Source organism: Actinia tenebrosa, unplaced genomic scaffold, assembly GCF_029948245.1.
Source record: "Actinia tenebrosa isolate PJP-AT-01 unplaced genomic scaffold, QUT_ActTen_1.0 PGA_scaffold13__45_contigs__length_12533684, whole genome shotgun sequence".
Taxonomy (NCBI): domain Eukaryota; kingdom Metazoa; phylum Cnidaria; class Anthozoa; order Actiniaria; family Actiniidae; genus Actinia; species Actinia tenebrosa.
The window spans coordinates 1276598-1289961 of NW_028292573.1; the positions used below are offsets into that span (position 1 = coordinate 1276598).

The 13364-nt window shown below is 38.0% G+C and overlaps 1 protein-coding gene and 2 pseudogenes across 1 annotated transcript; 2 read left to right on the forward strand and 1 right to left on the reverse strand.

The window, feature by feature from the left end:
* The first annotated feature begins 360 nt into the window (after positions 1-360).
* Positions 361-2560, forward strand: LOC148911567 (uncharacterized; annotated as a pseudogene).
* Positions 2561-2727: 167 nt separating this feature from the next.
* LOC148911568 (uncharacterized) lies at positions 2728-3665 on the reverse strand. Its single transcript, XM_089029223.1, has one exon. The coding sequence runs from the start codon at positions 3532-3534 to the stop codon at positions 2980-2982; it is 555 nt and encodes a 184-aa protein (XP_088885349.1). The 5' UTR covers positions 3535-3665; the 3' UTR covers positions 2728-2979.
* A 1635-nt stretch (positions 3666-5300) lies between these two features.
* On the forward strand, positions 5301-7351 carry LOC116290272 (uncharacterized; annotated as a pseudogene).
* Positions 7352-13364: the final 6013 nt, after the last annotated feature.

Here is a 13364-nt window from a genome sequence, read left to right on the forward strand (position 1 = left end):
TAATATATAGTGGGGAATATTTTGCAGCAAAATTTTCTACTTGAATCAAATGACCAATGCACGCTAACACCAATAAACAATAAGGTATGTATGAATAAGAACTAGCTCTTTTGTTTTTTGTTTTTTATGGTAAGGTTTACTTGTAGTTTCTTGGTCTTAGATGTTTCTGATAATAGTCCAGTTTCGAATTCTCCCGCGCCTCTGCATAACCGCTATATTTCATACAGCGGGCGCGCTTTTGGGGCATGAATGCGAGGCTCCCACTGTAACATTTGTTTACAAAGAGAATCATCAGCTGTAATATACCGTCGGCATACGAGATTTTAAACAATAATAATTCCCCATAATCACTCGATTTCTATGGAATCTCCGAAAACTTTGTCAGAAATCGATTCTGCATCTCTCGATGATCTGAGAAAGCTAAAAGTGGATGAACTGAAAAAGATTCTCAAAGATCATGGCCAGCAAACATCTGGGGAAAAAAGCAGACGTGGTCATTCGATGCCATGTGCTGCAAGAAAGAGCAAAATCATCCACTCCCACTGCTACTCCAGTTTCAGCAAACGTTCCTCTCGTTACAACAGCATATTCGAGCCGAGTAGACAACAGAGAGGTGACTTACGGAAGCCTTGCAGCACGCGCCGCTGGTTCTGCTTGGACCAATGATTTGCGCAAGTTACCTCCGTTCGACTTCCTCAAACTTTACGACTACTTGGTTATAAAAACAGCTAAGTATGATCACGCCTCCATTCGCCAAGTTGGCTACAAAAAGCTTAAGGCTTTTCAGTTTTTCAAGGAAGGACATATAAAAAAACTGGAAGTGGGAGTACGAGACAAACTTACTTACGTTAAAGGGGAAGTTCTGGCTTCCATGAAGCAGGAAAAATATGGTGTCATGATTGTGCTTGACAGCGAAAGCGGCGAAGTTTCACAAGCCGCATGTCAATGCCCTGCAGGGTGAGTTATTTTCTTCAATTGTACAATTTTTAGTTTTTACCCAAGTGAGAAATGTAGTCCTCTCCTTTCTTCCAGTTTTAGCTGAATTTTTTTTCTTCCGGGGGATAGCATTTCTATTTTTAAGATAAATTTATTCTCCACTTTTGTTTTATTATACTAATACATTATTTCAACCCATTAAGATATACTTATAGCAAGATAAAACTATTATTATTTATATACATATTATTTTCCTGATTACCAGGAAAGGGTTTGGTGGCCTGGGTCATTGTAATCATGCCGGAGGCTTATTATTTGCAATAGAGGACTTCTGCCACCAAGGATTGAAGGAGCATTCTGAGCCCATTTCTTGTACATCAAAACTTTGCTCTTGGAATACTCCTAGAAACATGAAGGTGGAACCCAAACCAGTTGACAACATTGTAATAACAAAGTATAAGTTTGGAAAATTATCTGCCACAGTTCCCAAGTCAACTAATTATGATCCCAGGGCACCAGCAGATAGGTGTGTCAATCCTGAAAAAGTGGCTGAGCTTTCTACGGCCCTAAGCAACAGTCTTCATAGTAGCAGCTACTTTTTATTTCACAACGTGAAGAGCCAACTGATAACTAACAGTACTAATGGGGTGGAAATAGACAGTATATGTGCAGACATACCTCAAAATGCACCTGATATTAGGGAGGAACCTTTGGACTCTGGTAGTATGCCATTCAATGATAGTTATGACATATCAATACCTAGATTTAAATCTATGATGGATTTATACACAGAAAAAATTGATGAAACTGAAATTGAAAGAGTAGAGCGTATCACAAGAGGGCAACATTCCAATCAGGCGTGGAGAGACCTAAGAAAAGTGAAACTTACAGCATCTAATTTCTACTCTGCAGCTGTCAGGAAAAAGGAGCCAGATGCTCTTTTACACTCTATAATGTATCAAGATAGTAATCTTTCAGCCCCATCCCTTAGATTTGGCAGAGAACATGAAGACGATGCTGTTCAGACATACCTTACAATGAAAAGAGCAGATGGGAATCATGCTCTCGAGGTACATGAAGTTGGAACAATTCTATCAAAAGAAGAACCTGGCCTAGGAGCTAGCCTAGATAGGAAGGTTATTGATCCACTTGCAAAGGTCATGAAAACTGGGGGTCTTGAAATTAAATGTCCTTACTCAAAACAAGGGATGTCTGTGGAGGATGCATGCAAGGATGAAGCTTTTTTCTTGGGTATCAATGGCAGTGGGCAGCCACAACTAAAAGTTGGTCACAAGTACTATTATCAAGTTCAAGGACAAATGTTTGTATGTAATTTAGAGTGGGTGGATTTTGCCACATGGTTTGGCGATGATGTCATATTTATTGAACGCATTTACTTTAATAAAGAATGGTGGTATAAGACTGCATTACCAAGGATAATGCATTTCTATAAAAGAGCATTCCTACCTGAAGTTTTAACCAGAAGAGTACAGCGTGGTGTCAAACTATACAAGCATGGGGGTTGGAAACACTTTAAATAATAAAATGCTTTCCTTTCTATTAGATTGCTTGCAATATATATGTGAAACATCAGTTGCTAGATAGTAACTAGTAGTCACTATTGGTCAACCAGTACATTGTTAATAACAATATAATTGGGTCTCTAGTATATGTGGTGTCTCAAGTATATTGTTTAACAATATTCTGGTTCAGTGATAGTGACAAAATAGTTACTAACTAGCAACTATATAGCTACTAACAACTTTGATGATATTTCACAGGTATAGTGCAAGCACTCTAATTAATATTATATTAGTTTGTGAAGAGAAATTTATGTAATGAAATTTAACTATATTTTTCATATACATCACAATAAATCTACAAGCAGAAGGCCACTTTGTAGAGATACATAAGTATTTTGACATGTATTGACTGTGACATATCTCAACAGTCATTTTTGACATTGAAGAATTGCAGTGCAAACATTTTGACCTAAGAATGAACACACCCAATAAATAAAACAAGATAACTTAAATTAATTTCTTACTTTTCCTTTGGGGGAAGGAAAGGAGGTAAAAAGTTTGTCAAGTATGCACATACACTGAATGTCTGGTCAGCAAGGTGAGCCAAGCTGAGGGGCAGGGTACCATCAAGGATGTGATAATTTTTTATTCGCCCAATTGCACGCTCCACATGGATCCGCACAGCAGCTATGCGAGCAGTTTCTCTTACTTCCTCTGCAGACAGCTGAGCACGAGCACCTTTAAACGGGGGGATATTCAGGCCAACCCCAGCTGGCAAGATGTCAGTAATGTCAAAGCCTCTATCTGCCATGACGTTATCTCCTGACTGCAAATGACGAATTAGTCCAGATTTTTGGGTGATAAGTTTATCAGATACACGACCTCCCCATAACTTTGAAATAAATATAACTTGGCCATTTGGAGAAATGCCCACTAATACCTTGAAGGTATTATGATGTTTGTAGTTTGACCATGTCTGAGTTTGGGCTTTCATGGAGGATGGAACCTCTACAAATACCTCAGTACAATCAATTATGACTCTGGTAGTTGGGTAGAGGGCAAACTGTTCTGGCATATTTTGTCTTATTGTATCTTGACTTGGGAATGGAAAAAGGGATTCAGTCTCCAAATGTAGAAAATTAATCCATGTAGAGTAAATTTTGCTGACATGCCCAACAGAAATCCCAAATCGATCAGCAATATCTTTCACAAACAGCCCTACTTTGAGTCTTACTAGTACAAGAAACAGTTCTGTAAGAGAGGTTAATGAGCGTTTTATTCCAGGCTTCTTCTTTCCCTCCTCCTGATAAGGCTGGGAGTCTTGGATGTTCTTCGATCCCCAGTACTGAAGCTTTGCAGCTTTGGGTTCAAGATATTTATGAAATGCGATAAGGGCCTCATAGTTAGGGAAGCCAGTATAAAATTGGATTGCAGAAGGGTCATCTTTAAATTTGTTTAGAGAAACCTCTCTCTACTTGTAACTGTCTAAGTCCTTCTGCAATTGTCCAAGTTTAGCCTTCAGCTTATTAAGTTCTTCCTCTTTTACTTCCAGCCTTTCACGCATGGCCTCCACAAGGTCTCCTCGGTTATCTTGCTTGAATGTAAATGCGTACGTGTGGTCACTGGTGTCCTTTTCAGGCAACAGATAAAAGTCTGTCTGCACACACTTGTCTGCCATGCCACAGGTTTCTGATTCAAGTGAATATACCTCAGTGTGTGTCTCCTCGACTGATTCCTTGACAACTATTTGTTCAGAAGCCAGGATGGACTCTTCGATGACCTGTTGCAGGTCTAACCTACCGATATGTTGTTTTGAGACTTTAGAAGCAGTCTTTTTTCTTTTCTTGGTCGGGAGAGCAATACGGACTGCCGGAAGCTTTCTTTTTGGAAAGAGAGGCTTCATGCCAGGAATATTTTTGGAAGGTTCTGCCCCTGTAAAGAATACTTCGTTAGTTTAACACCCTATCAATATCTGAGCAGAAATTTTAGAAAGAAATGATTTCCAAAATTATATGCCTACAGTTTGTGAGTATTAGAAAGACTGTCAGAACAAAATTTGAAGCTCCATAATGTAAGCTTACAGATAATCCTTCGAGCTAAATTTCACTTATTGTACCTGCTTTCAATCTGACTTTTCCTCCATAAGATTTGGTCATATCGCTTTCTTGGAAATGATTTTCACAAATCACGGTGCTAGAAGTGACTTTAAATCCATCTTTTCCATCCTGGCGTTTTATTAAATTGCACCAACGTGCCTTCCTTTTGCGGTCAGTGGGAACCGTGAGGAAGCGTAAGCTCGATCTTGATCCGTCAGCATTATACTCGTAATTATAACAATTTAAGGCTGCACATTGCCTTCCACGACTTCTTGGCTTCATTGAAGGACTATATATTTTCTTTTCTGTAGATTCCGGTGGTTTTCCTGCGCTCATTTTGACGATAAATGCTAGTGTTCTCGTCTGTATCACTATTGTTTACAGTACTGAACCGAATCTTACAGTGGGAGCCTCGTTTCCATACTTAAATGCGCCCGCAATGCAAGGCGTCCCAGCGGTATCGTGACAACTCGAAAAGGGGCTATTGTAAATACAGTGAAATTCAAATGAGCTTTATTCACCATAGCTTTTATATGAGCTTTGGTGGAATAGGTAATGAATAATGATAATTTACAATCTTTAATCAATCATTCATTTATTCATGTATTTGCCCACTCATGTATATATTTCTTTTTTTTCATTTATTCAGCTGAAAAATAAAGGAATCACAAGATCTCCAACCTCACTACTAAATCCAACAATTGCTCGAAGGACAGCAGTAAGGCTTAACACTCAAACATATGAGATGGCTTGTAAAATACATGGAGCCACACAAAACAACAAACGTCCAGCAATAGATGGGCTTTTTGATACTCTTCAAAAGCGCTGCAAGACTAGCGAGCTCGGAGATTATATACTTTTAAATAGCCAAGTAACTAATTATGTAGTTGATAAGGTCCAAAAGAAGGAAATTAACAATTTTGCAAGTTCACATCTTAACAAATTAAGAAGCATAGCAGTCTATTACAATTCAGGGGTCATGGGAAAGAGGAAGTATCAAGCTGTAAGGGTTGCATCTTCAATGAAGGCATCAAATAAAAAAAAGGGGAGGGAGAACTGCTATCAAATATCTTTCTTCCTGCAGCATACCTAAGCTTCTAACATATAATAATCTCATGGAAGAAATCAATTCTATAGACATAGGCAAAACATATTCTGTTGATGAAGTGTTTTCTTCTAGTTTTGAGGGAGAAGGTACCTTAAATGGCAGCTTTAGAGATCTAGAAGAATACTTACCAAGGCTAGCTTGTTTCTATTTAAGATCTAAGTCAAGAAAGGATAACTTAAAGTGGTTTGGGGGGACTGAGGGCACTTTTAAGATTGCATTTGAGGGGGGATGGTTGCCCTTTTGGTAAGAATGAAACGGCTTGTTCTTTTCTTGTCAGTTTTCTGAATGTAGGAAAGAGAGTGGCCTCTAGCAGTGACAACTTTTTAGTGTTTGGAGCAAACTGTGAGGAGACATCATTGGTGGTAAGAAAATATATACAAGCGTTCTGCAAACAGGTTAATAATATGATTGGAAAGGTATATCACATTGAGGGTTTTCATGTTACCTTCCACATTGAAGAGCTGCCAAATGATATGAAAATGCTTGCAATGCTTGGTGGTGAGCTCTCAAATGCTGCTACTTTTTTCTCGTCATTCGCAAATGTAAGTTCAATTGATGCTGGAGACCTTAACGGTAAGTTTGGAACAGGTAATGACTGCAAGTGGAAGCCATGGTGCTATAATGACAGGATTTCAGTGGCTAAAAAAGTTGCTGATTTTAAGTCAAACCTTTCACCATCATTGACTAAAAGCACCAAGAGATCAAAAGTGACACAATTCATCGCAAAACAGAATAGCCGTCAAGAGTTCCTACCTGTCATTGGAAGAGTAATTGATAAAGCCCATGTTGAGCCCCTTCATCTTAAAAATAATGCTTGGCAGTACTTTCTCAAAGCAGTTATTAAAGAAACACTTGGTAAATCTAATCTTCTGCCATCACAGAAAGTGTTTGCTGATCTCCCTCAGGATACTTGTTTTGTTAGTGTAGTAAATGCCCTTCAGTATGAAGTGAAAGTAAAACGTGTTGCAAAAAAGGTAAGGACTTGGTTTGAGGAGACCCAAGGTAGGAAGGGTGATCTTCAATATAGATTTACTGGAAAAGATTCTCGATTGTTTTGCCACAACATCATGAGGTTGATTAAACATCTGAGCAAGGAGGAGGACAGCCCCAAGCAAAGGCAAACTTTGCTTGCCCTGGCTTACATAGGCATCAGGCTGAGAGATTGTTTCTATTCTTAACAGCCTGGATGTAGAAGAGGCAGACCTGGACAGATTGGATGAAGCAGCAAATCAATATTTCTATGCAAACAGACTGTTCCTCCCATACCCAGTAAACCCAACTATGTGGACACTGGGCCATGTTCTCCCTGTTCATGCCAGACAAGTTCACGCTAACTACCAGCAGGGTCTCTCTTGACCGTTACTATGGAGGGTAGAGAAGCTAAGCATATTGCCTTACACCAGTTGAGCTTGAACTCTTCATACAATAAGAGATGGCAAGACATTTTTAGACATGAATTTATCATGTTGGTATGGCTACCCGAGCAAGGTCATGAGCACACAACCTATACACAAAGCAAGGATGTTTACATTCCTGAGAGGTGTTTGACTGACAACAGATACTGTTACTGTGGTTTAGAAAAGGCAGCCCCTGCAGACAACAGTTGCTGTTTCTGCAGTCACAAGTTGATGCCACTAATCCATGAAAGTGTCAGAGAAAAAAAATACAAAAATGGTTTGTTAATGTAATCTACTACCCTAACCAACCACAGTTACAGTCATAAAGATAAGTATTCCTTTTTTCTTCAACATGTTTCGAAGTAAGGGAGGCAAAAACCAATCAAGGATTCCTACTGACCAATAGAATTTGTCATCTAGTCTTGGAACAAATCCTGTAATACATTGAGATAAATAACTAGTATATATATCATAAACTAAATTGAGTAATATGTTTATTTCTCAAAATAAAACTGCTTATATTCTACTTTTCTTCAACTGTTAGTGTTTCACTCTCCCCCCCCCCCCCCCAAATGCCTTTCACCCAAATGCAAACATATTCTTAATAGAGTCGTTTTCATATGACCGTGCATAGGAAATAGACCATTTAGTGCGTAGCAGTGTGTAATAGTTGGTAATAGACACAAGGAGACTAGAGTAGTCTAATTTTATTCTCAACCACTTTATTGTCAACAGTTTCTTTTGTGTTTTAATTTCGTTAAATTACACTTTATTACACGTTATTTCAACGAATTTACAAGGGAGAATTTTATATTAATCATGTAGCTATAATAAGTAAAATGAACGACAAAGACAAGAAATCATGTACCTCCCATTGATTACATTTGTTAATTTACATCTTGTTTATAATCAGCTATTTTCTGACTGTTATGTCATAATGCGCCATGATTTTCGATAATAACGTCGTACATTAGCTGTGCGTACTTGTTGAAATGCAGTTATGATTGCTAGCATAGCATTCTCTCTCAAAAAGCCAGGATTATAACGAGCGATGGCCTTGCCCTGTGCAAAGATCATTTCCATTGGATTTAGATCATAAGCATACGCAGGAAGCTTCACCAATGTAATGTTTTTCCTTGCTAAAATACGACATAAAGCAGCTTCGTTGTGTATACTTGCATTATCTGCGACTAAATAGGTATTTCGTGGCAAAAATGGCAAAATTTGCTTCTCAATTACCTCGTTTAGTAGCAAAGTATTAAAGGCTCCCACAACTGGGACGTCTAGAATGACTCCCTCATTAAATCCACAAGTTCCTAACGTAGATAACTTGACGTGTGTTCCTCCTTTCAGTCTAAACGATGGACATGCCAATCCAGAGTCAGTTCGTCCAAATTCTCGCTCGTCAGTTTCCATATCGAAATGGGTTTCATCGAAAAAGTATACACGGCTGGGATCAACGGCTCTTCTCCACTGGATGAATAACTGGCGACAGCGCTGATTGTGTGGTGACATTCGTTCTCTAGCCACATAAACACATTTTTTACGAGTTATTCGTAGCTCTCTAAAAAGCCTGACAATAGAAGACAAGGACGGGACTTCGTGGTGTTGAAGCTGAAATTCTTTTGCGAGTAGTTCTCTCATTTCACGTAGGTACGCAGTAGGATAGATTCTAATCACTGCTTCCATATACGCTCTCATCCACCACGTAATTTTTTGAGGAGGCCTACCTTTTGCAAGAGGTGTCATTGAAGCTTTTCGTCTGAAAATCTCAACGTATTTATTAACACAGTTATAGGACACTCGGCAGATTTCGGCGGTCGTTGCTTTGGACTGTGTGGCGAGATACGTAGAAATGGCTTGAACTCTCTTTTGCCTTGGGTAAGATTTACCATTACGATAACAACCACCACTTTGGTTCAAAAACCAAGACATTCTATAGCAACTAGAAATTAGCAAAGTAAACAGTATACAAGACCAACAGCGGCTGTTCGACTGGGGAGAGCTTACAAGATAATTTATCTATATCGACACTTCATCTGCAAGCCTTTGTCATTCACAGGATCACAGCGATTGGCCGTTATTTGATTTCAATAAAACTTTGTAACCAGATTTCTATGGTGTGAAGATTAACACATCGACGATTATCATACTCGAATCAACCAACCGGTTTGAGAACGAGTGAGCACGCGACCTTTATTTTTGTTTGGTTCGAAATATTTTCATGCATGCATACACAATACACACAATTTAATTGGAGAGAATATAAGCTTCACTGCTTGTTGTAGCACTGATAACAGTCATGTCAGTCGGCTGAGAGAAACATGTTGAGCAGGGGAAGAACTTGCCGAAAATGCAGACTCCATGGAGAGGTAGTGCCTTTGAAAGGACATGCAAGAGTTTGTCCATATGGAAGATGTTTTTGTTCACGCTGTAGCACACACGAGGAATTGTTAGCCTTGAGGTCAAAACAGAGAGAAGCGAGGGAGGACAAAGGTCGAATATGGAGAGCAAACCTGGCTTCAACTACACAGAGCTTGATAGGAACGACTTTCACGTGTACGAGCACAAGCTCGACCACAACCACGTCTTCCTTTCCTGATAACACTAATTTCGCTGAAAATTCTATGTTAGCCCTCCAAATGGCCAACTATGAAACCCAAGCAAAAAGGGTAAAGAAAACCATGTCGAAGGCGGAGCAAAGAAAAGGTATTACTGAACGGTTTTTACTGATAATAATATTTTCTATACCATACTATTAAAATTATCAATGTTACCCTAAACGAAAAAAAATGTCTTGACCTTGAACGCATTTTAGCAGTTTAGTTTGTAGAAGTCTGTGCATGTTTGAATGTGAAAGCTTTACATTGTGTTAGTATTACTTATCAATCCCGAGGTTTGTCGAAAAACACTTTTACCAGGAATATATGTTGTATATGTCTAAAATGTTCAAGCGAAAAACTGCGGAAATGACTCACACGACTCGCACTCGGTAAAACATCGAGTTCATATGAAATGACGATATTTCTCAAAATATCTCGCAAACCAGTACGGACACCTAATGTAGAATGGTAAAAGTCCTTACATTTTGTTGGTTGTTGATTCATTTTATTTCGTCACTAAGTTTTTATGTTTTGATGTATATCGGTATTAATGTATAACGAGTTACGTAAAGCAAATTTAAAACGCGAAATCCAAGGTGAAAATCCAGAAAAAAGGTATTTCATATAGTTTTAACAAACCCTTATGACTGGTTTTATTTTTCATCATAACGTTAGAACATTTTTAATGTATCGGAGCAAAATCCACAAAAGTGATTATTTATTTTTATTACCATCATCATGATCCTGAGAATCAACAGTAGTCACTGAGCAATATACTGAATTAATGTTAGCTATTAAATTTTTTAACGTCTTGTTTTGTACGTTTCTTATTGAATCGACAGCTGCACAAGAAAAGAAGCTGGAGGAACATAAGTCTATGTACCACAGTATAAACGCCTACTCGAAGGAGATTACAGAAGCAACAACAGATCTTAACCCCTTGACAGTCTTCAAGACTGCGCTCATGCTACACCAAAGGCAACCCCGGGAAGTGGCTGATGTTTCTGGTAGGAAAGGAAGTTGTTATGCAGTGCCAACAATACAGCCTCGACTTGAGACAGGGTCCTCCTTTCAGCTTAAGTTTGATGAGCAAATAGCTACCATTAAAAACGTTCTACCATCCGTATCTGAGGCCAAGATAGCTGCGCTTCTTGCTCGAGAAAATGGTGACATGGATCAAGTTGTCCAGTGTCTGATGAATTCTGACTCTGATGATGACGAACACTATCAAGATACCAAGGTAATCGACTTGATTGATAGCGAAACACCAAGCTACTCCACAGAGATGAAGAACCTGGCTCAGTTAAATGTGGAAACAAACACCCTAAAGACCATTCTGGCTACAGTCGAAGCAAAAGAGGCAAGCCCAGAAACCCATAACCTACTGTCTTTCTATAAGCCAGGGGAGGACATCAGCAAGAAACTCGGCCAGATGACTGAAAGTTCGCATTCCAAAGAGCTTTCTAACGATCCAGCTAGTTTATGTCCATATTGTCAGGAAGATATTAATGATCAGGGGGATTTTTGTATGTACTGTGGAGGTGTATTCCCCCCAAAAAAGAGATGGTGATAAAATAGATATTAATTCATTGTGAGCTGGACGAACCAGGTTGAGGGGGTGGTAAATTCATACATTTGTCTTAAAGTTTCGCGCGTTTGCCTTTTGCATATTTTTTTATATCACCCCCTCCCCCCCCCCCCCCAAATCTAATGGTCGCTCCCTGTGCTTGAGCATCATGTGTTTTGTAAAATCTTGTTTCAGTTCTTATGGTGTGAAATATACAAACATTATCACAAATATTACATGACAACTGAGATATAAATAAAAACAAATTTCTTGGCTTATTACATTCTTGTCTTGTCATTCTTGTCATATACCTAGTGTATAGTTAAGTCTAATGGGTTTATTACCACCAATTACCAACAAGTACTGACTATTAGTTTGCCTATTCTTTCACGGTCATATGAAAACGACTCTATCACAAGATACCATTTGGAAAACACAATAATACAGTGGAATGACACATTTTTTCAATGCTGAATGGTAAGTTAATCCTATGTCCTATAGTAAAGAGTAGCATCGGTAGGGCTAAACGTGAGACAACAAAGAGTATTTATATAATATATTTATATATATATATACATATACACTGAAACACAAAAAATCTGTGGCTTAAAATATATATGTCTTTTGTTCTTGAGATATAAAACCATGAGAAACAATAGACAAATATATATATTTAAAGTCACAGAATTTTTGTGTTTCAGTGTATATACATATATATATATATATACAATTATATCTTTTGGTTAGATATTTTAAAATGTTTACAACATAGGAAAAATATTTAACTTATATATTATGCATTAGTACTCCCACTTAACATATGAATAATAAGTGTGACAGCTACTAATAAAGAATTATGGAGTTGAAATAATACATACTCTTAATATTTGAATCAAAAAGGATACAATATGATTTACAAAGAAACATTTCATTTTATATATTTAAGATCTTTAAATTTTATAAAGGATATAATGACCGAAATCCAAACCAAAAATCACATCAGAAATTTATGAACATTATCCAATCAGTTATAATTATAAACAAAAATTCGTTAATCACTATTCATATATTAATTAGGAAAACAATAAAGACATATAGTAAAAATATAGTTATATCATATAACCCAGTGCAATTATTATGCTATTAACTGGAATCTATTAAAAAATATTGCAATCCAAAGCTGTGCAGTAGCTATTTTAGATTATTTAATATTGTTTCTTTGTCTTGCTAATTTTTAGGGTCATAACAAAGAACAAATATAGGTTGTACCTAAATTTCTAATCATGGAAAGCATAACCAAGTTCATTCCAGTAGCCATAATGTATTTTAAGGTGAATTTCTGACCTTCTGTCGTCATAAAGTATAACGAACGGCTTTGAAGCACTCACTACCACTTCTGCACGACAGCCTTGACGTTTCCCTTTGAAACTTTTCAAGATATGAAAAATCGCGAACCAGGCGATTTTTATTCGTAAATTTAATAGCTTTCCCTTCAGTTGCAATTCCAAACATTGAGGGAGAAGCCAACACAGCTTCAGTTATTGAAATAAAAATCTCCTTTGGCAATCCTCGTTTTAATTCAATAAACCAGGGATTGCAAGCCCTTGGCGATGGTATCATTCGACGTCTCAACAGCTTAAGCCATACTGATACTTCTTCAGTAATCATTGGTCCTACTTTAATGGACTTCCTAAGGACTTGCTCCCTCGGCGATAGTCTACTAGCGATTTCATGTCGACTATAAACATACTGAAGAAAAGCACTCGCTTCCTCTCGAAAAGCACGCTGAAAGCCGCTTAAATTCATCCACAGATCTTTCCACAACTTCTGAAAGGGTCGGTGGGTCTTCGATTTCTCCATTATTATCACTTTCGTCTAGAACTTGCTGAAGAACTTCATCCACACTAATTCTAGACCTCTTAGCCGCCATATTGAAATTTTATGGATTTTGTCACAACACCGCTGTACGCTAACTCCGTATCGCGGTCGCTAAATGTCGCAAAACCCGAGACAGCTGACCCGGCGTGTGGTCAATTGAAGTTTCGCGTTTGCCGTAAACGAGAAACTTAACCTCTCTATTATTTCAATTTCATATAATTAAACCCCGCTATGCAATTTGTGATGCACATTTGAC

Excerpts from the sequence above, each read along its gene's own strand:
- LOC148911568 (XM_089029223.1), bottom strand. The coding sequence starts at position 3,534 with ATGCCAGAACAGTTTGCCCTCTACCCAACTACCAGAGTCATAATTGAT.